This window comes from Carcharodon carcharias, chromosome 3 (genome assembly GCF_017639515.1).
Source record: "Carcharodon carcharias isolate sCarCar2 chromosome 3, sCarCar2.pri, whole genome shotgun sequence".
NCBI lineage: Eukaryota > Metazoa > Chordata > Chondrichthyes > Lamniformes > Lamnidae > Carcharodon > Carcharodon carcharias.
The window spans coordinates 211,763,285-211,790,664 of record NC_054469.1 but is presented as its reverse complement, the minus strand read 5'-3'; the positions used below and the strand labels follow the sequence as shown (position 1 = coordinate 211,790,664).

The 27,380-nt window shown below is 39.8% G+C and overlaps 1 protein-coding gene across 1 annotated transcript in view; it reads left to right on the top strand.

Annotated features, from left to right (window-relative positions):
• exoc2 (exocyst complex component 2) overlaps positions 1-27,380 on the top strand; it is a 304,799-nt gene that overhangs the window by 69,081 nt on the left and 208,338 nt on the right. Inside the window, exons 4-5 of the mRNA XM_041184538.1 lie at positions 1,262-1,388; positions 19,372-19,485. Coding sequence (XP_041040472.1) covers positions 1,262-1,388; positions 19,372-19,485 — 241 coding nt within the window. The remainder of the gene's footprint in view (positions 1-1,261; positions 1,389-19,371; positions 19,486-27,380) is intronic.

Below are 27,380 nucleotides of genomic sequence, written 5' to 3'. Positions count from 1 at the left end.
TCCTTTTTTATTTATTTTTTCTTCCCCCACCCACCATATACCAGATCACCCCCCTTTTTTTCAGAGGGATGTACTTGTTTATAAGCTGTTTTTTTTTTATTGCATCATCATGTGGTATACCACAGAAAAATGCAATTCTGCACATTGTGCCTGTGGTCTTTAGTAAAGCCAATTTGTCTCACTCCCCTAATCTTTCCCCAGAGGCCTGTATTTTTTCCCTTTAAAGTATTTATCTCTTTTGAAAGTTACTACTCAATCTGCTAACTTCACTCTTTCAGGCATAGCATTCTAAATCAAACAGCTTGCTGCATAAAGAAAAACCCCATGTTGCCTCTGTCTTTTTCCAATCACTAGAAATCTGTGTCCCTTCTGTCATGGAAACAGTTTTTCCTTATTTGCTCAATCAAAACTCTATATGATTTTGAACAACTGTCAAATCTCCTCTTTTTCAGTTCTAAGAGAATAGCCCCAGCTTTTTCAGTCTCTGAAATCTCTCATCCCTCTAACCATTCTAGTAAATCTTGTACGCAACATCTCTCAGGTCTTGACTTCCTTCCTAGAGTGTGTTTCCCTGAATTGAACAGACTACTCCAGCTCTAACACACGTGTTTCTCTCCTCACAGATGCTGTCTGACCTGCTTAGTGTTTCCAGCATTTTCAGTTTTTATTTCAAGGCTACAGGAAAGCAGGACTGTATATGACAGAATTTAGTCGTACATGTTTTTTTATATTTTAAAAGTTTACAGACAATAGACATTTTTCTCCATGAAACGGACAACCATTGCACTGAGACTGAATTTTTGTTTTTCATTTACTGCAGAGGAATTACTATTTATGTTTCTACTGCCACAGGATGAGGAAATTGTGTACATATTTGAGGCAGAGCAATACAATACAATAGGGAGAGGAAATAAGTGGGAATAGTTTTTGAGTACTCTGGCAAGGTTGATAAACAGATGGATGACGGGCTGAATGTCTGTCTCCTGTATTGTAAGCTTTCCAAGATAAAGGAAAAAGTAGACCAGAATATGAATTGTTCAGAATCCTTCATACCAGGCATCCTCAATTTATCACTGCAATTGTGAAATATGGTTTAATATCTGTGATGTTGTGTACAACACCTGAAGATGGAAATAAAATGCCTTACCTGATCAACTTTGAAGCTTTTTCATTGAAAGTGACTATTGGAATGCACCCACTCCTTATCTGTCTGTTTTTAATAAAGTACCTAATTCCTTGTGCATTTTTTGTTTTTCTGCAGGTATCCTGGATCAGTCAGCTGTCTGGGTTGAAGAAATGAACTATTACGACATGCGTACTGATAGGAATAAAGGGATTTCTCCACTGTCTCTGCGCCCAGCAAACCCTCTTGGTATAGACATAGACAAGTAGGTAGTAAATTCTGTAGTTAGGATTTTTAAATAGCAAATAACTCATGGCATAGGAGAATTTATTTTACAGGATGTGGGTTAAGGAACATTTGGAGAAATATCAGCGCTACAAATTTTTACTTATTTATATTTACACTATCTTGTTAAAACCATGCCAGGTTGTTTGAGGGAGCAAGTAAGGAAAACTTTCCCACTTGTTCCTTCCTGGCCATGAATATCAGATACCACACCTTTCTGACTGAGGGAAGCTGATCTTTTTTTCCTCTGGCAAGAGGGAAGGAGGGAGGCAAGCAGAAAGGAAAACAAGAGAATATTGTGGTAACATTCACAAAAATAAAGGAGCAAATTTTTCTCAAGGGTTAGGATTATTTTAAACATAAAAACACTTTTTAAGAAAGTTGTATTTCTGATACTTTTTTTACAAATATTGCTTTTTTAAACAATTTTATCTGACTTTTGCTTGATGTTTGAATCCAATTCTTCATTTTTTGTCAACTTTTCACTGTCTACATTTCCCCTAAAGCACCTTACTTGCACCTTCTCACTTTTTAATCAGATACAGACCAACCATTGATTCCAGGCCCTCAGTCACATGATCACAATTCACTTGTGACTTGGGTATTTAGGGGGACAGGGAGGACAAAAGGAAGAAGAAGTGGAGCAGAAAGAGAATGATAGATGTGGAGGGGGCAGCGAGAGAGAAAAGAATATGGACTGGGGGGTGTGAAAGAGGGTTTGGATAGAGCAGAGGGAGGAAGAAAGGATGGGGGAGAGGTGGGAATAGGAAGGGATGGAGAGAATGTAGGAGAGTGAGGATTAACCCAGATGCAGGGAGGAGGGTAGAGGAGATGGGCTGGCCAAGTTGGCCATTAACAGGTCCAGGCAGCGGGTGATCAAGGGGGTCGTCCAACCAGACTGTCTGCCCTTCTTCTGCGGTTACGTTTGCGGCCGGGTGTCCCTGGAAAGGGAGCACACGGTGTTTGCTGGCATGGTCGAGGCCTTCCGTGCTCGGTGGGCACCGTGTGGACTGGTGTGTTTTATTGACCCTCTTAATCACATTTTGGTTTAATGTTTATAAGTTTCCTTTAATTTTTGTGTTTTGTTTTTAAGGGGCTGCCTTTTAATTTGTCCCTTGATTTGTTAATTTAGCTTATTTGTTTTGGCTATCAATTTTTTGTTTTAGAGGAGATGGGAAGAGGAAGTGAGGGGAGAGAGGATTTAAATGCAAGTCACCAGTGTCGAGTTTTGTCATTTAATTCTCATGGGGCAGGTGGTCCAAGAGGAAAATTCTCAGCAGTGGAGTGGGGGGAGTGGTGTTGATCTGATTGAGCTGCTGCTGGTTCTGTGAGAGTGTAAGTAAGGAGTGAGACACGTCAAAGGAATGAGTGATACACAGCCATCTGACAGATAATGCAACTGAGGAATACTCTCAATCTGGTTGTGGCAGACAGTGAGGGACTTGACATTTACAAATGCGGTGACTGGACTGTAAACACATCACTGGGAGGCCAGGGCTGTACATGAAATACCTAATTGTCTAAATCTTTATTAAACAGCCTGTGGGGTTGGGGTTGGGTGGAGAGGGAATGGGTAATCGTGATACTTTTCTGTGTGTGGGAAGGGTTAGGATTTGAACTATGTACGTAACGAGTGCGTGGACACTATTGCGATAAATACTCGCCGTAGCCATTTGCACTTCTACATAATGGTTCAGCAAACCGGCAGCTGTCAATGGTAACCCCCAGGATGTTGGTAGTGAGGGGGATTCAGCGATGGTAATGCCATTGAATGTCAATGGGCGTATGGTTAGCTTTGGTTATGTGCTGAACTTTGTGCAATCATCAGCGATCTTCCCCACTTCTGACCTTATGATGGAAGGAAGGTCATTGATGAGGCAGCTGAAAATGGTTGGGCCGAGAACACTACCCTGAGGAACTCCTGCAGTGGTGTCCTGGAGCTGAGATGATTGACCTCCAACAACCACAACTCTCTCCCTTTGTGCTAGGTATCACTCCAACCAGTGGAGAGTTTTCCCACTGATTCCCAGTGACTCCAGGTTTGCTAGGGTGCCTTGATGCTGCGTTGGTGTCAAGGGCAGTCACCCTCGTCTCACCTCGAGTTCAACTCTTTAGTCCATGTTTGAACCAAGGCTGCAATGAGGCCAGGAGCTGAGTGGCCCTGGAGAAATCCAAACTGAGCGTCAGTGAACAGTTTATAGCTAAGCAATTACTGCTTGATAGCACAGTTGATGACCCTTTCCATCACTTTACTGATGATGGAGCATATAAGTATGGAGTGGTAATTGGCTGGTCCTACTATTTGTGTACAGGACATACCTGGGAATATTCAACATATCTGGGTAGATGCCAATGTTGTAGCTGAACTGGAACAGCTTGGCTAAGGGCATGGCAAGCTCTGGAGCAAAAGTCTTCAGCAGTATTGCTGGATGTCAGGGCTCATAACCTTTGCAGTATCCAGTGCCTTCAGCCATTTCCTGATATCATGTGGAGTGAATTGAATTGGCTGAATGTTGGCATCAGTGATGCTGGGGACCTCCGGAGGAGGCTGAGATGAATCATCCACTCAGCATTTTTAGCTGAAGATTGTTGCGAATGCTTCAGCCTTATCTTTTGGATTGATGTGCTGGGCTCCCCCATCTTTGAGGATGGGGATGTTTGTGGAACCTTGTCCTCCAGTGACTTGTTTAGTTGTCGTCCACCATTCATGACTGGATGTGGCAGGACTGCAGAGCTTAGATCTGATCCATTGGTTGTGGAATCGCTTAGCTCTATCTATCACTTGCTGCTTATGCTGTTTGGTGTGCAAGTAGACCTGTGTTGTAGCCCCACCAGGTTGACAATTCATTTTTAGGTATGCCTGGTGCTGTTCCTGGTCTGGCCTGCTGCACTCTTCATTGAACCAGGGTTAACCCAGATTACATTCTGCACCCTTGCCACCCTCAGTACTTCCTCCTAGTGGTTTTCAACAGGGAGGAGCACTGATTCATCAGTTGAGGGGTGTGGTTGGGGGGAGGGGGGCGGAGGGGATGCTCGATACATGGTAATTGGCATGAAGTTTCCTTACCCATGTTTGACCTGATGCCATGAGACTTTATAGGCCTGGCATTGATGTTGGCGACTGACAATCACTTATAGGTAGCACAAGTTTAAATAGGTTCATATAACAGTGAGGGAAAGGAAAGGGGAAAGGAAAGATTCAGTGCAAATAGTCCTTGTAGAGACGGTCCCATTAAGATCTCATAACTAGTATTTGAATATGGCAAATAAGGAGAAGAAATTGCTATCTGAATAGAAACAAAAAATGCCCAACAACATTGCTTTGAAACTCCACTCTAATATTACCTGAATGATTAAATTTGAATCCTGACAAACAAACAACTATGTTGCAAAAGAATGTTGTGCTTCAATTGGGATACAGGTAAAGTATCCTTTATCTGTAAATCTGAAAACTGAACACATCCAAAAATCACACTTTTTTTGAACCTCATCAACCTCTACTGCGGGAAGCCTCTGATCCGGGCTGACATGAACCACATCCACTGCACCCTACCATTAGCACAGGAAGTCTAGTTGTTTGTCTGCTCTGTTTACCTTGCAAACCCTCTCCTACAAGCAGAGTCACAGATGGTACCGGGGAGAGAACTTATTACAGGTAGTCTGTATTTATTATTCAATGGTAGAGCCATAGAGTCATAGAGGTCTACAGCACAGAAAAAGGCCCTATGGCCCATCGAGTCTGCGCCGGTCAAACAAGTACCTAACTATTCTAATTCCATTTTCCAGCACTAGGACCATAGTCTTGTATGCCATGGCGTCGCAAGTGCACACCAAATACCTCTTCAATGTTATGAGGGTTTCTGCCTTTACCACCCTTTTCAGGCAGAGAGTTCCAGATTCCCATCACCCTTTGGGTGAAAAAATTCTTTGTCACATCCCCTCTAAACTTCCTGCCCCTTACCTTAAACCTATGCCCTTTAGTTACTGATCCCTCCAAGGGGAAAAGTTCCTTCCTGTCTACCCTATCTATGCCCCTCAATTTTATATGCCTCAATCTCCTATGCTCCAGGGAAAATAACCCCAGTCTATCCAATCTCTCCTTATAACTAAAATTCACCAGCCTTGGCAACATCCTGGTAAAAATCTCCTCTGCACTCTCTCTAGTGCAATCACATCCTTCCAATAATGTGGATTCCAGAACTGCATGCAATACTCTAGCTGTGGCCTAACCAGCATTTTATACAGTTCCAGCATAACCTCCCTGCTCTTATATTCTATGCCTTGGCTAAAAAGGCAAGTATCCCATATGCCTTCCTAACCACCTTATCTAACTGTCCCGCTACCTTAAGGGACCGGTGGATATGCAAACCAAGGTCCCTCTGATCCTCGGTACTTCCCATTCATTGTATATTCCCGTGCCTTGTTTGTCCTGCCCAAGTGCATCACCTCACACTTCTCTGAATTAAATTCCATTTGCCACTGATCAGCCCATCTGACCAGCCTGTCTATATCCTCCTGTAATCTAAGGCTATCTTCCTCACTATTTACCACCCCACCAATTTTCGTGTCATCTGTGAACTTACTGATCAACCCTCCTACATTCAAGTCTAAATTATTTATACAAACTACAGCAAGGGACAGAGATAAAACCTAAGAGTACACCAATAGTCAAGACTATTACAAAAATGTTACAAAAAAAACAAAGACAAAGTTGAAGGCTCTATCCTGATGTGCATAGCATTCATAGCCAAGTAAATGAATTGATGGTGTACATTGAAGTAAATAAATGTGATCTGATAACGATTGCAGAGATGTGGCTGCAGGATGACAAGGATTGGGACCTGAGTGTTGAGGCATATATGACATTTAAGAAGAATAGGAAGCTAGGAAAAGGTGGAGGGGTAACACTGTAAATGAAGGATGGCATTGGTGCAATATTTAGAGATGACCTTGGTTCAGGAGATCAGGATGTGGAATCAGTTTGGGTGGAGATGAGGAATAGCAGGGGAAAGAGGTCACTAGTGGGAGTGGTCTGCAGGGCCCCCCTAACAGTAACCACCAATTGAGGGTAAAGTATGCAAGAAGAAATATTGGGTGCTTGTGATAATGGGATGGCAATAATCATGGGTGATTTTAATCTACATCTGAACTGAAAAAATCAGATTGGCAGTAGTAGCCTGGCTGAGGAGTTCGAGTGCTTTTGAGATGGTTTCTTAGAGCAACATGTTATGGAACTAACCAGAGAGCAGGTTATATTAGACTTGGTACTGTGTAATGTGACAGGATTAATTGATGACCTAAAGGCACCCCTAGGTAGCAGTGACAACAATATGATTGAATTTTACATCCAGTTTGAAAGGGAGAAGCTGTGGGTCTAAGACTGGTATCTTAAACTTAAATAAGGGCAACAATGTGGGCATGAAAGCTGAGCTAGCTGGTGAACTGGGATACTCAGAAAGGGGATAGATCAATAGAAAAGCAGTGGCAGACATTTAATGGGATATTTCAGAATACTTAGAACAAGCATATTCCTACTCTAAAGAAAAAAATCTTAAGGGAGGACCACCATCTGTGGGGAACTAAAGAAGTTAAGGAAAGCATCAGACTTAAGGAAAAAACGTATAACTGCACTAAGATGAGTGGCAAGTCAGATGATTGGTTGGAAAATAAAGAATGGCAAAGAATGACTAAAGGGTTAAAGAGAAGTAAGAAATTAGAGTATGAGAGGAAGCTAGAAAGATGGATAGCAAGAGTTTCTACAGGTATTTGAAAAGGAAAAGAGTAAGTGAAATGAGCGTTGATCCTCTAGAGAGTGAGAATGGGGAGTAGTAGTTAATAAGGAAATGGCGGATGAAATGGACATATATTTTGCTTCTGTCTTCGCTATAGAAGATACAAAAAAACATTCCCGTAATAGCTGTAAATCAGGAGGTGGAGGGAAGAGGGGAACTTGGTGAAATTACAATCACCAGGGAAGCAGTACTGAGCAAACTGATGGAGCTGCGGGCTGAAAAGTCTCCGGGTCCTGATGGACTTCGTCCCAGGGCCTTTAAAAGAGGTGCTTAATGAGGTAGTAGATGCGATTGTGTTAATTTTTTCAAAATTCGCTAGATTCTGGAAAGTAGCAAATGTAACCTTTCTATTCGAGAAGGGAGGGAGGCAGGAAACTATAGGCCAGTTAGCTTGACGTCTGTTGTGGGTAAGGTGTTAGAATTGATCATTAAGGAGGATAAAGCTGGGCACGCAGAGAAACTCAAGGTAAACGGAAAGAATCAGCATGGCTTTGTGAAAGGGAAATCATGTTTAGCCAATTTATTGGAGTACTTTGAAGGAGTAACAGGCACTGTGGATTAAGGGGAGCCTGTAGACATGTTGTACCTGGATTTCCAGAAGACATTTGATATGGTATCACATCAAAGGTTATTGTGGAAAATAAAAGCTCGTGGTGTAGGTTGTAGAAAGGACGTTTCCCCTTGTGGGTGAGTCCAGAACTAAGGGGCACTGTTTTAAAATTAGAGGTTGCCCGTTTAGAACAGAGATGAGGAGAATTGTTTTTCTGAGGGCTGTGTGATTTTGGAGCTCTCTGCCTTGGAAGGGGGTGGAGGCAGTGTCATTGAATATTTTTTAAGGCAGAGGTAGGTAGATTCTTGTGAGGCAAGGAAACCAAAAGTGATGGGGTGTAGATGGGATTGTGATATTCCAAACGCAAACAGATCAGCCATGATCATCTTGAATGGTGGAGCAGGCTTGAGTGACCAAGTAGCCTACTTCTGCTCCCATTTCGTGTGTTCGAAAACCAAAATGACCTGAAATCCAAAACTCAATCGGCCCCTAGGGCTACAGAAATAATAATACTCAACCTGCACTACAAATTTGCAGATAAACATAAACAACTTACAAATCCTTTGTACATGTCAATTTATCTGTTCAATTATTGACGGAATAAGATGGACTAATGGTATTATACAGTGCTACTTTGTAACTAATAAATGTCTGTTCTGGTGCTATCTTTCCAAGCTAGTATTTATACGAATCATTTATCACAATTACAGAACAACAGGAGGAATTTGGAAGTGAATCCTTGAGGGACATTTAAAAATAGAGCATGTATATTTAAATTTCTACTTGAAATCCCATTCAGTGATGGGTAAAAATATTCATAGTTTTTAAAAAATCAGGCCAGGTTTTAAAACTCTCTGAATAGCTGCATATTAAATCCCGACACGGCAACTGTGCATATCAATTTTTAGGGCTAAATATTCAAACAATAGCTTAATTTGTTAACTTATCAAGAGTAAAATGTGTTGTCATTTCTGACATCAAAGTACAGTATTTCTTTTATCCAAAATAGTTAGACAATGTTTTATCAGGGGACAACCTTTTGTTAACTCACACAATTGCTAATGCTTTATGTTTTTAACTAGTTTTCCATGTCCTCTAAAATTCAATACATTGCTGGTATCAGTAGTAGAAATTTTCTAACATTAAAACCAATGACAATTGTAAACCAACCAAAGCAGAAACCTTTTGTAATTGGAGTGTACAAGAAAAGATTGTTTGCTTACTAAAGTCAATGTTGTATCACCTAAACCCCTTTGAATACTGTGGCCATTTATTTGTAATCTAATTATGACTGAAAATGATCCACAAATCAATAATTGTTCTTTGGCTCAGTATGTATGAATATTATGTAAAAGTTTTAGTTTCCCAATTATTTTGCTAGCTGTTACATTAGAGGTATTGTGAAAAAAACTGCTGATAAATTACAGGTCTGTCTCTCCAGTATGAGACAGCAGTCTCCGGATATACTCAGCACAATGTGACAGAACTAGACATGTTGCCACAGTAATCGCATATGCAAGCAGTTGCATCAAATGATGGATTGCATGACCAATAAAAAACTGCAGTTAAAACAAGCACACAGGGTGCAAAACCACCCACAATAGCTAGAGAAGAAAAAAAAGCTAACAGTAAACTTTAACATAAAGTTGCCAGAAAAATCCTTTTGCATGTTCTCATACCAGCTTATACAGTATCTTCATACATGTTCATTGTATGTTGCATTTGGTAGCTGCGCTCTGTCAGTGAGTATTCCTTCTCTCCCTTTTGGAGAGTTAGAAAAAGAGGCCAGGTGACAGCATTAAGCTAAATTTAAATTGATGCGATACCTTTCATGTTTGATAACAGTGGAACTCTTATAATGTAAAGGTTTTTTAGTAGGTGGACAGATCTAAATGTGTGGATCAAAATCCAGAAATTTGAGAGAAAAAAATATTTATTTTTATGTATCTGCTAACCTTGCCTTCACATACCATCTATTTTTCACTGTCACTGATCAAATCCATGCACCGTTAAATGAAGAAATCTAGAAGTTGCTTTCAACAATTCCCCGCTCCTCCAAAGGGTATGCTGTTGAAGTCCCCACAGACAGAAATCTTTAGGAATCACTGACTGACGAGAACTTCCCCTTTACATTGTAATATTGCTGTTAAAAAAACCCCTGAAAAAGTTATGCCCTATTAATGAGGGTAACTGGGTTTTTAATGTTGTACAAAGTTATAACAACTGCTGAAAAACCTTTCCGGCTGTGGAAAACTGATTTTATATTTGTGTATGCCAAGTTTTTCCATTGTGATGAAAATTCCATAGTTTTTAAGAAAAAAAATATGATATTTCAGCTTCTAATGTGTGTGTCTAAATCTTTATTTTGCTTTCTGAAAATTTATAAAAAGCGACAGATTCTAGTTTGCTTTCTCTGAGAATTCTTTAATGATTTGCCCATTGCCCTGTTGATGACATCACTGTTGCTGGATCCCTTGACTTGTCGATAGATTCAAATTAATGTTGGAAAAAATGAAAGCCACAAAGGTGGCTGTATCTTTGTGGGCAGCTTTCTTTGAGGTCAGCAGGCCTCTGACCACAAAATCTGAGCCATTGTGTGTTTGTAGATTGCTTGCATGTGTATGTTTTCAGTTGTGTTCTCTCAGCATGCTCCTTTCTCTCTCTTTTCCTCTCCATCTCCCATCCCATGCTGATTTGGTTCAGTACAACAGATTTTAAAACTCTCTGAATAGCTGCATATTAAATCCTGACATGGCAACTGTGCATATCAATTTTTAGGGGTGAATATGCAAACAATAGCTAGTCCTCAACTAACAGCGTTGAAAATACACACCACAAAATCTATTTAATGTTCTCCCAGGTCATTTATCTCATTGCTGTTTGTGGGACATTCCTGTGATAAAATTAGGGCTAACGATACTAAAGATGATCATTTAAAATGTTGCAAGTGTAGTGGGAGGAGTAGCATGGCAAGATTAGAGGATTAAGTAAGGATAGTAAAACAAAATGACCAGGAGATAAAATAGACATGTTATGGGGAGTGAGTAAGGGGTGATGGGATGTGAGGGGTGAGGGATAGAGGGGCTGCAATGAAACCAAACAACTAGGACAAAGCCAGAGAGAACCGAGGCAGGCCTTTTTACCAGCCTGCCTTAGCACTTAGCTGTCACTGTGACTGCCTTGATCTGCTTCTGAGGCGGCAGGTCCAATTCTACCCTGCCTACACCTCCTCAGAGCAAAAATAGCACCTAGAGGGGCACTTTATACTGAGGCAGGTCTGCAGAATCCGGAAGTTTCCCAACTTGAACAAGCCACCTTGGCTGCGAGAACCCAGCCCAATGGCTTCGGTCTTCCGAATATTTGATTGCAGGAAATTTCTGTTTGTCTAACACTGTCAAACTGCTGATATAACATACAATGTAGAGACAGCAGAGAGGGTAAAGATAGAGCTGGATGTCATCAAGACCACATGGAAACTGATATTTTTGGATACTTTGGCTGGCGGGGGAACATGTAGATGAGAAATAGCAAGATGCGTGAGAACACCACCGCCTGTAAGTTCTCCTCCAAGCCACTCACCATCTTGACCTAGAACTATATCATTCACTTTGCTGGGTCAAAATTCTGGAACTCTCTCCCTAACAACACTACACCACATGAACTGCAGCGGTTCAAGAAGCTGCTCACCACCACCTTCTCTCGGGCAATTAGTGATGGGCAATAAATGCTGGCCTAGCCAGCGATGTCCACAAGTCCTGTCGAAGGGTCATGAGGACTTGAAACGTCAACTCTTTTCTTCTCCGTCGATGCTGCCAGACCTGCTGAGTTTATCCAGATAATTCTGTTTTTGTTCAGCGATGTCCACATCCCGTTAGAATTTTTAAAAAACTTTGCCCCTGTTTTGTGGTTACATTTTAGACCCTCAATTCTTCCACACCCACTTCTTATGCCACCTCCATGCTGCATGACAACTCATGCTGCTCATACCCTCCATGCCCACCCATGGCCCTTTCACGCCTAAAAACAGAAGACTTTTAGATAAGGATTGTGAGTGAGCTTTTTTGCACACTCGCAGAGAAGTGTTGATATCTGAGGTTATAATTTATTTTTTCTGTGATCTCTTTTGTCAATATCTCAATTTTTATTTCCACAAAGTTGAGGTGTTAAGTGCTGAAAGCTTCTGTTGTTGACATTTTAATGGCCTGTTTGACACTTCTATCTGGTTGCAGGAACGCCAGTTTTTTTTTCTTCAAAAAATTCCAAATGTGCCTTTTTTCTAAGCATTTTGACATATGCAGTTGTCACTATAGGGTTCATTGGTTCCATACGTAGCGTATGCTGGAAGGGCCAGGAATTGGGGTGGAGGGTACGAGAGGCCATTGGAGGTGGGTGGGGAGCATATGTTGGCATGGGGGCTATAAGGGGCCAAGTGGGTGTACTGGAAGGCATGGGGAAGACTTTTTGAAGTTACCTTGCAAAATATTTCGAATCCAGACTATGGTTCACGACCCCTCTGAGATCCAGGAGCCATGAAGAAGCTGGCCCACCTCCACGAGAATTGCTGAGGGGTTTGTAGATGCCAACCCCAGCAATTGAGTTGGCCATGTTGAGATTGCAGAGCATGGCTTTGCAACTTACATCCTTATGCCACACCAGTGAAAATAGGGGTGTCGGGAAATGGGAGCAGGAATCCTGGAATCAAGTCCTGCTGATTTTAAACGGCTTCTGAATTTGTGAAAATCCAGCTCAGCCCATTGACTTCACTCTGGCTTTAAACTCCACTGCCTAGTCAACAACTGCATTCTTTTATTGCCCCTAGTCTGGATTGTTCTCAAGCACTCCTAACCGGCCTGCCTCATTCTGCCCCCCCCCCCCCCCCCCCCCGAGGTCATTCAAAGCCCTACTGCCCGTGGCCCAACTTTCACCAAGTCCTGTTCATAAATTATTCCTGTGCTCACTGATTTATGTTGACTCCTAGTTAAGCAGTGCCTCAATTTGAAAATTCTTATCCTTGTTTTCAAGTCCTTTTGTGGCCTCGTCCCCTCCATATATCTGTAATCTCTTCCAATCCCACAATGTTATGTGCTCCTCCAATTCTTTCCTTTTCAGCATCTCCAATTTTAATTGCTCCGCCATTGGTAGCTGGAGCTTCAGCGCCTGGGCCCTAAAATCTGGAATTCCCTCCCTAAACCCTTAAGACACATCATAAAAACTACCTCTTTGACCAAGATTTGCTCTAATATCTCCTATGTGGCTCAGTGTCATATTTTGTTTTATAATCCTCCTGTGAAGCACCTTGAGATGTTTTATTCTGCTATGTAAATACAAGTTGTTTGTTGGTTTAATTTTGATGTTGGGTTACAATACCACAAAGTAGTTCTGATGTCGTCCTCTGATGTGTGCATTTAGGGAGAAGTATCCTTCATGAGCGCTGGTCAAATGTTAAAATTACTTATGTTTGAAGATGGCTTGGCAACTTGCAAAGGATTTTATCAGATATTTTCTCACAAAACAAATTCTTCTGTCATTGCTCTGAAGAGCATGGCGTCTTTTCCTCAAGTGCTTCTTTCCCTTCTGCCAGTTAGTATTTTGCCATATTTCTTTGACTAAGTTGCACGCCAATGAATGCACTTTGGAAGTAAAACAGATGATGAATGTTTATTGTAGCAGTGGTCACACACAGCCTCTTTCCAGCCAAAAGCAAGCATATTCTCTCAAGACGTTGTCAGTTTCATTACAAATTGTAGACAATGAACTTCAAAGATCACGATATAACAGTGATTGCAATTAATGCATTTAAAAGTCAGTGACTCACATTCGCTATGCACTGCTGCATAAAATGTTGGCTGGAGAAATTAGCCTGCAGGTTGAATTTTTACTGGTATTTCTGACACTTTGTTAGTAAAGTGGTCTTTTTGATTTGAAAGTCAAAGGGAGCCTTAAATTTAACATGCTGATTCCAAGCTTACTTACACCGTTACATTTTGTGAACCTTATCTTGGTTGATGGTTATCCAAAAGATAATCTCAAGCTACTGCTAATAATTTACTGCTTCACTTTCAAGGTATTGTACTTTTTTCATCCATAACATATTTCAATTTAGCTTTGCTATTGGCTGTGATATGTAACAATCACTGAAATTTTGTTTAAATATATACTTACTAAAATTACAATGCTGAGTTATCCATGGCAATTTTTTAATGGTGCAGTTTTTAAAATGTTATGAAAAATGAATTATCTGTGTTTTATATCAAATGGAATTAAATGTTAATGTTTTCTGTAAGGTCCTCAATTGTGAAACCCTGCTGTAAATGTTTACTATTCCAGGGTCGTGATTTGAATGTTCTCTATTTGTCAATGCCCTTGTGAAAATATAATGGTGTTGTTTTCAAGAGTTGCAGCAGTGAAAATAGAACTTTGCCATTGCTTTTCCAAAGGCAGCTGTGTTAGCAGCAAATATGCAGTTGCATCTTTCTTTTGGGGTTAAACGTACGTTGCAGATTTGAGTATTGCTGAAAAAAAAAACATTTTGTTGAAGCTTTCTGTCTTGCGCTCAGCAGGACAATCGCAATGTCAGGGGAAGCAACAACTTTAGGCTGTATGAGAAGAGATTGCTGATTGGTAGAGGTGCTGCCATGGAAAATACACCAGCTAATTATGACTGCCGGTTAACTGCCGAACGTTGTTTGAAATTTAAACCAGGCAGCTTGAGCCTGATAGGTCAAGACATTGCCCTGAGGAAAGAACCAGCGAATGGCTATCGCTTATTTTGCTTAGCTGAAACAGGCGCAGTGTGTTTACATGTTCTATCTGTCTGCCAAAACATGGCCCTGTCTATTAATATATGCAGCTTCCAGTACACGCAAATGCGCCACACAGCGAGCCCAACTGACAATCTTAAATTGATTGAGAGCATAATTTATTAGCACACTGAGGATTATTTAGCAAATGTCCAATTGCAGAATCACATCTAATGTTGGACACTGTTTTGAGTTTTGCAAAGTTGGGTACGGTCTGTACCTTGGCCGTTGTGAACAGCGGAAGGGTCATGCTGTTTGATACAATCTGCCAATCTTTGGGACGTACTGCCTACATACCTAGCATCACAATGGCACTGACATTCATATACCACATTACTCATTTGTGTAATAGGCAGAATGTCTTTTTGACTTGACAGCAGTTGGTGGTGAAGACCACTCGTGTTACTATTGCATAATCGCAGCACGAAACAGCTAGCTTCACCTGTTGCTCAACGTTTTGAGATATCTGGCCCTTTTCAGGTCAGTTCATGGGTTTGCGTGATATACAGCAGGAAATGATCTGATCAGGGTAGCCATTATCCCACAGGATGACTTTGATGCGCCCTATTTCAGCATCAAGCTTGTATGGTGAGCAAATGGCTTGGGCCCTATTTCAGTGATTGCTGAAGAGGCCAATTTTATTGTGTGTAGAACTGTAAGAATCCCAGTATGTATATTGACCAGTGAAGATAGGCTTGTGATAGACTGATAGAGAACCGCCTGGCAGATTGCTCAACTAGAATGTCAAGGAAAGGGAGTTCACTTAACTGCTCCATTTCAAAGGTGAATTTGAGCACAGGATGGAGCCCATTAAGACATGCAGGGAAATTATTACATGCAACTGTATATTTAAATATAACAAATGTATCATCCACATATCGGAAATATGCGAGGGGTAGGAGGCTAGATGTCATTACAGCGAAGGCACGTTTCTCATGGAATTGGCATTGTCAAGGCATTCCGATCAGAGTCCACAAAATGCCTTTTCTCAGCAATACTCAAGTTCTGTACTACCAAACAACTATTTATATTGCAGATTGTAGTTTATTGGTCTCCCTTTCTCTTTGTTGCTGTCAAATGCCTTCAAGTCATCTACAGAGGGTGTCTACTTACATAACAGAACTGACAGAAAGCTGTTCAGCTTTGCTTGCTTGAGATCCAAAGCAAAGATGAGCCAAGTCCTCATCAGAGTGTTTCTCTACACCGACCATGCTGCACTAACATTCCATACACAGTGACAAATGGACACACACTCTCACGTCTGTAAAGAGTTTGGTTTGACCGTCCACATCAGGAAGACAAATATCATGGTCCTGGATGTTGCCATATCGCCATCTATCAGCATTGACAGTGTGACACTGGTGTTTATTGATAGCTTCACATATCTAGGCTCCGCAGTCACCAACAATCTGTCACTTGATGCTGAAATCAATACATGCATTACAAAAGCTACAGCTGTTATAACCAAGGTAAGTAAGAGAATGGAACAACTGCAACCTGACTGAGAACACCAAACTTAGACAAACAAGTCAGCACCTTCAGCACACTTCTCTGCGCTGGTGAGACCTGGACAACCTATGGTAGGCAGGAGAAAGGCTGAAAAATTTCCACTCCTGCTGTCTCAGACGTATCCTCAGCATCCTTGGCAGGATCAGGTCACCAAGTCAGAGGTCCTAGAATGTGCTGATTCCATCAGTGAACACTCATTTCTAAGCCAACGACATCTGAACTGGCTCAGCCACCTTCATTAGATGGTTGATGGCCATATACCCGATCACCTTCTGTATGGTGAACTGACCACTGGCCACGACCTCCTGGATGTCTGTACCTCTGCTGCAAGGGCACCTGCAAGTGAGATTTGAAGATGATGGACATTAACGCTGAGCAACAGCTGCTGACAGCCGTGACCTCTGGAGGCTGACTGTTTGGAAGGGCATTGAAGGAAGCAAGCAGAAATGGAAAGCTCAGCCAGCTGAGAAAAAGCCCCAGAGAAAACAGAGGCCAGTGAATCGTGCCTTCTCAGTCCACTGTCTTCCTCTGCAGCAAATATGACAGAGACTGCCATGCCATAGTGGGGCTTCTGAGTCACATCAAGCGATGCTTAACATAGTTGACCACCATGGTGCAAACCATTGAGGACTGCCACTGAGAATGTATTGGTTGGTGTGCTATTCATGTAAAACCCAGTGTCACATTAAATAATGCAAAGTAAAGATAATTAGCAGTTATATTTTCATTGTGAGACACTTTGATGCCTCCAAGTTCAAAATTTCTTGCTCCAAAAAAGGCAAGATGTTATTTATCTGCATTTGTGTTTTTTAAATTTCTACCACTTAAACTGATCTATCAACTTAAGTACTGCTTTAGTGTGAATATTCTTTGCAGATTATAGCAGATCCACATGTCAGGATTTCATAAACAGATGCAGTTTTGCACAGACTAATAGTAGGGTTTTATATTGTGATGTTGGCATGCGGTCTACACAGATCATTAACACAGATCAAACTTGTATACCAAAGTGGGTTTCAACATATAAAATATGTCGGGTCCCATCAAGCATGGTCTTCATCTATTGCAACATTTTTGATGCGGCATTTCATCATCTTCTGTTTATTATTTCATTATATTGGCAAAACAAATTTGATATCACAGTGCCACCTTGTGGTGAATACTGTACAGTACTTCAGTTTAAGGCTTTGTGACTTTAATGTTGACCCAATTTGAATTGCAGCATGCTTAAGTGACAAGCAAAATGTTTGCATTTTAGTTAATCCATTGAAAACTATAATTTTAGCTTCAGCCTTTCAGCATGGTGATTTGAATTAAGAGTCAGATGGCCAATTCAAAAAAGATACTGGAACAATTCAGCCTTATCTATTTTTCTTGTGCCATTTAGACTAGTGCGACTACTTGAAAGACCGGAGTCTTGGGTGGTTGATTCAGTGCTGGAGAAAGTTTAACATGATGCAGTCAGAAATGAGGAATTGCATTTCGTTGCTACTTAAGTCCATTCTAGAGTCAAATGACAGTGGGTAACATAATGGAAAAGTGAACTCCAAGTGAACTTACATTTGTGCAAGTTTCTGGCGCTTGTGTCTTGTGTCAAGTTGATCTTTGTGGGCTAGAACACGTTATTAATGCATACCACTCTAGTTACCATCACTTTTATAAACCCTGCATTTGGATAGCTTGCTTTTTTTTCCCAAGGTTTTTGAAAAATCCCGTTGTAGGTCACAAAATAGCTCAAATACGTGGTCTGGGAGACAAGTTTAGCCAGAATTAGAGATATAGATGCCGTGAGTGAAATTACAAAGCAGGCAGCTGTGCCAGAGCGAATGCAAACTTCTGAAGCCTTTCAACTTTTCTCCTGGATCTAAAAGCTGAGAAAAGTTTCTGAAATGGAAGTGTTCTGCTTTTTGGAATATAATTCAAGTGTTAACATATACATACATTTTATTTTATGTATAATATATAATATAAAAAAACTATTTTACAGAAAGGCCAAATACTGATGTTTTAAATGGTGAAAAATGATACTAGAGTATTTGAGTTCTGGTTATATGCTTGCTTTCTTTGCTATATTGCCTGTACACTATGAGCCAGGCTTTTTCCCCTCCAATCTTTATTGTGAATGTATTGATTTATTGATTTCACTTAAATATTAGTAATTTTTTTTGTAAAATGTCATAAACAGTGTCGGTGGGCTAAGAACAAATAGCATTGCATCTGTGTGTGTTTGTGTCACAGCCTCAGTCCATAAATATATACTGTTGGCCTGGATGTTGTGTTAGATTATGGATTGACTCGAGCAGCAACTGTGGCCTTTGCACGTGCGCAGTTAAACATGGAGATCAGGAGGTTGCTTTCTGAGTTTGCGTGCTCTTCCATAAGCTGCACTGTAACAGTACCTCGCTGAGAGGCTTGGCATTCACTTACGTAGGTGATTATGAATTTGCGTGACCACCACTAGATATCCAATAAACATGTCAGAAGAAGTTAGGGCTTGCCTGTTCAAATCTAAATGAATTTTTAACGCAGTGGTAAGACTTAATTCCTGCTAAGTAACCTCTCTAGTACTGAAAATTCACTTTTACTAGTGTCAAGTCTCATTCCTTAAGATTTCAGTTATTGTTGGAGATCTGAATTTTTCTTTACTTTTTTAACATGATTTTACAATGGATTAAATATTTTAACTTGCACTTCCGAGTTTAGACTCTGCATGTCTCAGTAAGGATGGTTCAGTCTGTTCGATTAATGGACATCATACCCTGTTCACATGGATCCCAGATCCCTTGTAAAGGTTGCTGCACTGTTTTGGCTGTCTAATTAGTGAAAGTTGTAGTGCAAAAGTCCACAGCCTGCAGGCAAGTTTAATTATAATGAACAGCCAGCATGTTTGTTCGTTGCTAACAGCAAAATTCAGGCCCATATCTTTAAAATGTTGTTTAAGGAAACTATTGCAATTTAAACAGAAGGAAATTTAAGCTGAACAGAATTCCAGTTACACTGTGTAAAGTAACAGTCATGATTATTGTCTAATTGCATTATTTACTGTGAAATACTTCAGTAGTGATTTTTCTTCCCTTAAAATTGCACCAAAGTTCTGTGACTGCAAAATAGCAACCCTATTCAAAATCAATTCTTTGATTGCAAGGCATGTTTTATAGGTGAAGAGACGATAACCTGTTAATTTAAATAGTTGATAAAATGTAATCATAACTTGCCTGTTTTAGAAATATTACAACTATAAATTTGCTCTTTTGTTGATTTAACAAGCCAACTTAGAATTACTATAAATATTTAATATAATTCCTTTTGCAGAGGCAGAATTCCTCAGAAGGACCTGGAAGGATTATTTCAGGGTATGAGTGGTGATTTTACCAGTGAAAAATTCTCTGCCACCTGGTATCTGATAGAAAACCACTCTGCTACAAGGTTAGTGAAAAGGCATCATTGCAATGAGTGTCCTAGTGCTTGATTTGAATCTCTGGTGTGGTCAGATGAGCCTAACTTCTCCAATTTCAGTGTTCAAAGTATGTTTTTTTTAATAAAACCTTGCATGTAAGCTTTCACATTGTCTTCCACTATTCCTTTGGCAAAAACCCAGAGAGAGGGCATAATCGGTCTTTTACGCTGTTTCTTTGGGGTTACTGCTAAACTGTCAAAGTTGCTACAGGAGACTGGAATCCGCCCCCCCCCCCGACCCCACCATCCTGACACCCTGGTGTTTAGCTGCTGTTATTTGTGACTGATGGTGGAGGGGGTGTGGTGCTACGGTTTCAGCTCCAGGCTCACAGGTGAGGTACACCTGTGGTAACTCTAAAATAAACTTGTCGGATTTGTCAAAGCCAGCTGTTGGGAAGATCTGTGTTTTTTTTTCTAAAATGCAGAAAGCATTGCTCTTGACACCAGATAATGCAGCATAAAAGCATCTTTTGGCAGCTACACAGAAATGTGTTCTAGAGGTGTCATAGGCAGCAGATTTCTAAAATGCATTTTCAGTTGCTGAGGAAACTAGACACAATATATTTTAAAGTGGCGGCTATTCAGCATCAGATTGTGAGGCAGATAGAGCTTTTGTGCAGACATATATTTTCGATTGTGTAAAAAATTTTCCAGAAACTTTTAATGCTGAAAATTATAAAGTAAACCTAAGAAATAGATGGAGCCAATAGATGGTAGTATCTAAATTAGTTAAGTAATTTTTTGATGTGGAAGCATTCTGCAATCCTTTTTAATTAAAAAATATATATAATATGTGCAGAGGTTTTGAGGTACCATGCATCACACAAAATAAAATGTCTCCAAAAGACCTGCGTAGTTGTTTTCTGGAGCACTGGAATCACCATCATTTGTCATATTAGAAAAAGTCAGATAGATGTGTCTTACATTTCAGCATTATCTTGGTAATTGAATCATGAGAAATACAATACAAATAACAGAACCAAAGGAAATAATGTTGCTTTACTTGCTAAAGAAAGGGAACAAAATACAAATAGATAAATAAATATTAGAGGTATTGTGCCAGTAAGTCATTTCCCCCCCCCACCCCCTGAAATCTGTGACAGATAATCAGGAAGGTGGAACCCCATTAATAACCATCTCCCATATCTCCATCTATGTAATTTGCCCAAGTCTCTCTGGAAATAGTCAAACCTCTTTCTACTTGATAACTGGTCAAAGAGTGTTATATCATAAGCAAATTTTTAAACACTACTATGTACACCCTGTTCCATATATTGTAAATCTTTTAAAAATAGGCTTCCAAAATATAATTCTGTAGAGCTCACTCCTTTGGTTCCTTTTTCTGAGGTTGAGCATTTTCTATTTATTATTACCCTTCCTCTTCTGTTGCCAGCCCACCTATACAATTTGTCAACTGTTTGACATCCCTTAAGCCTCTTTACTAAACCCAACGTGAAGAATTTTGTCAAACCCTTGAGAAAACCTAAGTAAGCTATATTTACTGGATTATCTTGTCCACCAGTTTAGTTGCACCTTAAAAGAATGGCATTTGGTTTGTGAAGTAGTATCCTTGCTAAACTGTTCTCCATGACACTCGGGTTACTTAAATACTGCGTTTTTCCCACTATCAGTGTTTTGTTACTGGGCCTGCAGTTACTAGGCTCATGATCCTTTAAGCTACATCTCCTAACCTCCAATCCTTGAATATTTATGGAATTCTGAAAAATAATTGTTTCTATTCATATAATTTGTTTTCTTAAATTCTGGATACCACGTAGAATTTACTATTGTCGTGTATGAAGCTGGGTGGAAAAAGCCTTTTTTAAATTATTTTATGGTATAAAGATGCTTTTGCTGCCCTCAAAGGATTAATTCATCTATTTTGACTTGATTTGAAAATTCCAGCTGTTTGTGAAATATGAAATTCATGCTTCGTACCATGGGAGGCTTACTTATTTGAAAAACAAGATATATTTTTAATTCCTGCTGTTTTTAAAATCCATGACAGCTTATGTGTAACCAATAACCAGCTATTGTAACTTGCATAATTTCATTCACCCCCAATGCCCCCCACAAGTCCCTCACTTCATGGGTGAGCAACTCAAATAGTATCATGATCTAGTCTTCTTCTAGTATAATTATTACAGTTGTTAACACATATACAGTGGTGGGGACATCTGCCCACTTTTGCCTTGAAAGATACCAAAGTTTTGCCCAACATTCCCATTACAGGGCAGTTGAATTTAATGGGAGTTGGTATTCAAGTTTTTATCCCTTAATGCTGTTGTGTAATTATAATGCTGTTTTAATTCCTTACTTGGTGAGTCACCTCAACAGATCAATAGGACAACCTGCTGACTACCAAATCTCATTTTATTCTGTTGCGTATGAGCCTTTCTTCTTTTTCATGTGCACCGTAGAAGGATTCATGTATTGATTACAGATTATATTTGTGGGTTAACATCCAGAGAAATCTTCCTTACTGAGGGATAAAATGAATGTCTCTATGATGCAGTTCTTTGCTTCTTACTTGATTGTATATGGGCAAATAATCTTACAACATACGATTTCTTTTGCCATTGTCTTAATTTTTTTCGTGGTTTTAGATTTAGCAACGGTTGAAAATTTTGATTTTAAAAGCAAACCTAAAGCCCGGTTGGCAGCCAGAATTGGGTGGTGCATCATTTTGTCTTACTCAGAGGAAGTGCTTATTGTCTGAAATATCAACTTCCCTTTTAGAAACCATCCTAAAGAGTCAAATGCTCAGGTTCACGAGCTCATGGAGCCAGGACTCGTTATTAATTCCAAGTCCATGGGAAAGAAAACAAACAGAATAATGCAGACTATGAGACTTTTTTTCTGAGACACTTATGCTGCAGCGAATGTGGTTTGCATGTGGAGGAAAAATAAAGGACAGGTTAAACCACAGTGTTTTAAAAAATCTGCACTTTACTTAACCCAGGTACAGGGAACTATGAGCTTTGAGAATTTTGCTGTTTTGGTTAACTTTTGTCTGTTTTCTCACCTAAAGGAAATTGATTTGTGCTTAAAATTGCTTTCCTGCCTGAAACTTGTGACAAGTGTAAACATAAAGTTCCACAGTCTAAATTTAAAACACAGGTATCAGGAAGTGGAAGTCCAGTCTTAGCTCTAACCACCTATAAAACAACAAAATATAGGACAAGCAACTGACAGACACCATAATTTTGTTGTGAATTTGCTTGAAAGCACCAGCTCTGTTTCCTTTAAGTCATTCTTAACTAACTAAAGAACATCGGCTGACAATAGTGAATGATAGGAGCATGATTCAATCAGAAAACCAGTAACAGTCATGTACTATTTTGATTCTTTGTTGAGATTGGGGCTCTTGAGTATGAGAAACAATTTGGAACATACTTTTATTAAAACAATATCCTGACTTGGAGTTTTGTCACACAAGGAATGGTGAAGGTGATTGTATGTTTAGAAACTTAAGGTGATTAGCATGAAATTAGGGCCAGAATTAAGTATGAGCTCAATTCCTGCAGCCCTTGCACTGCTCCTGAGTATTATGCATTTTCTTAAAAAAGGGCAGAAAGCAAACTTCAATACATTGAATAATAATGAAGAATAAAGAAGTCTTGCTACAATTGTATGGGACTTCGGGGAGACAATGCCTGGAATACTGTATGCATTTGGTTTCCATATTTAGGAAGGATATACTTGCATTGCAGCGAGTACAGCGTAGGTTCACTAGATGAGTTGCTGGGAAGAGAAAGTTCTCTTCTGATGCGATGTTGAGTAAATTGGGTCAGTATTCATTGCAGTTTAGAAGAATGAGAGGTAATCTCATTGAAACATTAAAAGATTATGAACAGGTTTCATAGTGTAGATACTGAGATGTTGCCCTTGCTAGGGAATCTATAATAAGGGGGCACAGATTCAGGATGAGGAGCCAATCGTTTAGGGCTGAGATGAGGAAAAATTTCTTCATTCAAAGGATTGTGAACCTTTGGAATTCTCTACCCCAGAGGGAAGTGGATGTGACATCATTGAATACGTTTAAGGCTGAGGCAGGCAGATTTTTTTTGGTGTCTTAGGGAATCAAGGGAGATTGGCAAGAAAGTGACATTGAAACCCAAGAGCAGCCGTGATCATATTGAATAGCAGAGCAGGCTCAACAGGCTGTTGGGTCTTCGCTTGCTCCTATTTCTTATAGTTTTGTTCTTGTATGGATCTGTCTTTTGGTTGAAATCCACTTTTGAGAATCATTGAAATGAAAGGTTTGCTCCATACACATGACCCCAGAGGGACAGTGATGCCTGTCTTGTTCTATGATTTAGCTGCTGGAGTGAAATTTTGGGTGTCTGGGATTTATGATGTAGATTCTTTGAATTCATTGTCAGACACGTTTGTGTAAGATAATGTGATGTGTTCTGCAGTCGTGTCAGACTGAACACACTTTATTTTATGACAGTATGAGAGGAAAGTTATTTAGAAGGATAAATATGGCACAGGCTTATCAGGGTTTGATGGTGCAATTTTATGTCTTTCACATAGTTATGTGTTTTAGGAGCTCACGTTTTCCATATTGTCTTCCTTATGGTGCACAACTTCCACATAGAATCATAGTGATACAGCATGGAAGGGGGCTCTTCAGCCTATCATGTGTTAGCCGGCTCTTTGAAAGAGTTATCCAATAAACCCCACTTCCCTTTTGTTTCCCCGTAGCCCTGCCAATGTTCCCCCTAATATATGCTATTAACAGAGGGCAATAGTAATCTTTATGTTGAATAATTAAACTGCATTTATTTTTAAATTACTCAGGAATGTCATAGATTTAGTTTCATTTGCATTTCCCTGTGTATTAGAAATGTGCAGAAATAATTTCTGTAACTGTTTTGTGAATGGGAAAATTTACTGTATATCTATGGCCATTATTCAAATGGATTAGAGAGGTTATTTTTAAACAGGATTACTATTGCTAGTTACTTACACCACTGAAAGTAGGTGGAATAATGTTTTCGCCCCTGTTTGTTAGTCTGTTTGATTGTAAACAATATATCTCAAAAACTTGGTACATTGTAGGGCATAGCCTGTGGAAGAATTGATTAGATTTTTGGTGAAGATATGGATCCAGATCTGGATCCTGGAATTTTTTAAAAGATCCATTAACATTGGAAGATGGGGCAAATTGACTTTTTTTAAAGAATGTTGATTGTTTTAGAATGTTATGTTTAGATTGTCTTGGCTATTGTGGTGGAATTTATGACAGCTATCAAAATGTGAGCAGAGTTTTCAGAGTAGATTATTAGATGTGGATTAGCTTGAAGTCTGCTCAGAGATCGAAGCTCTTAATAAAAGGATTTATTTTTTCAGCTTTGTAGTTACAGCACATCAACCAGGCAGGGAAAGAAGGAAGAGTTACGTAATTATAACAACATTGAATTAACACATGTGGAGGAGATATGCGCTCTACTGCGTACCCTCTTGCTTATTGTATATTAATTTAGTGTTTAATTACATTCAGGTGGCTGGCATTAACAGGAGATTCACTTGTGCTCCTATATATAGGAGCAGACTGAAACTTTGCTGGGTTTGGCAGTGCATGTTTGTAATGTGCCTCCATAAATAAAAGCTTATGAGTATGTAAAATTAGGTTCTAATTCTATCCTTCACTGCCTGGTTATCTAGATAGTAAAATTATTGGTTGAAGAAGAACAAATTTACGTTTGTAAAGTTAGAGTGAGAGATACAGTAAGATTTCCCAAGTAACACTATATTGTTGTTCTGCATCTAATTTGTTTTGTCCTGCCTTAATTTTATGCTTCAAGCAAAAATCAGTAAGAGAAATATAATCTGTCGCATTAACAGGAAGAAAAGGAATGTTTCATGTGTTTCAGAATAATCTGTCATAGCTAAAAATCCATCAAAACTCTTTTGAAGTATATTTCTGTTGTCATGTTCTCGAACCCACCTATGAACTTTATTTGATTCACTAACATATTTGTGTGCCTTTTGATCTTTTTAAAATTTGCTTTTTGAATGTGGGTGATGGTGACAAGGCTGCATTAATTGTCCATTCTTGATGCCCTGAAACAGAACGGGTAGCTAGACCACTTCACAGAGCTTTAAGAAGCAATCATGTACTGTGAGACTGTAATTATGTGCTGACCGCACCAGGTAGGGCTGACAGATTCCCTTTTACAACAGAGCAGAAACTTTGATGGCCTTCAAATTAGCAACTTTATTAAATTTGACTTCACAATTTGCCATGTTGAGATTTGTATTCTCTACTTCTAGGTTATTACTCCAGTACCATGACAAGTAAACATGTATAAAATCTAGGTTGTAAGCTTTTGTAAAATTATTAAGGTTGCTAATAGGGCAAAATACTTTCAATGTTCATTTACGGTGGAAGTGTTCGCAACAAAAAGCGTGTATTAACGTGGCAAGAAAATAATAGGCCCTAGCACTAGGGCAGTATCTACCCACTAATTCAGTCTTTTATTCATTCATGGGATGTGGGCGTCGCTGGCTAGGCCAGCATTTATTGCTAACCCTTAATTGCCTTTGTTCAGAGGGCATTTAAGAGTCAACTACATTGCTGTGGGTCTGGAGTCACATGTAGGCCAGACCAAATTTCCTTCCCTAAAGGGCATTAGTGAACCAGGTAGGTTTTTTCAACAATCGGCAAATGGTTTCATGGTCATCATCAGATTTTTATTGAATTCAAATTCCACCATCTGCCGTGACAGGATTCGAATCCGTGTCCCCAGAGCATTACCTTGGGCTTCTGGAATACTAGTCCAGTGACAATACCACTACGCCACCACCTAAGTGAATGTGTTTGATAAACAGAAAATAATTTTGAACTAGAGTTTTACAACTCCTGCAGACTATGTAGTGGTTCAATTTAAGCCATTTATTGAAAAAAAAACAGATGCCAGGTTATGCCAGTTCTTTGTGGGATGAACGTCATTAAACGGAGGTAAGCTACGCTTTGACTTTTTCAAGGATATGGACTGATTTTGGAAAGATTTGAATTTTTAAGTTAATGTATTTCATCTATTTCAGAAAATGCAAGGAATATTTTTTGATTCAACAGAGTAAATGTATATCAAATATTTTTGTCACTTACGGTTTGCTTATGTCTGACTTCAATTTTTTTTACAAGAACGGGTCAGAGACTGGGAATTCTGTGGAGGGTAAGCCACCTCCTGACTCCCCAAAGCCTGTCCATCATTTACAAAGCACATGTCAGGAGTGTGATGAAATACTCTCCACTCGACTGGATGAGTGCAGCTCCAACAGCAACCAAGAAGCTCAACACCATGCAGGACAAAGCAGTCTACTAGATTGGCACCCCATCCACCACCTTCAACATTCACTCCCTCCACCATTGATGTGCAGTGGCAGCAGTATGTACCATCTACAAGGTGCTCTGCAGCAACTCATCAAGGCTTCTTCCAAACCCATGAATTCTACCACCTAAAAGGACCAGGGCAACAGATGCACCACCTGCAAGTTTTCCTCCAAGCCACATACCATCCTGACTTGGAACTGTATCTCTGATCCTTCATCTTCACTGGGTCAAAATCCTGGAACTCCCTAACAGCACTATGGGTGCTCCTAAATAGCCAAGTGGTTATGGTACTGGGTTTGTAACCCCAAGATCAAGAGTTCAAATCTCACAATGGCAAACTATGAAACAATGTAACTTCATCTGAAACAGATGGAAACGGGTTTGTACTCGAAAGAGTTACAACACGTGGACTGCAGTGGTTCAAGAAGCCAGCACACCACCACCTTCTTGAGGGCAATTAGAGATGGACAATAAATAGTGACCTGGTCAACAACGCCCACATCCCATAAACAAATAATCA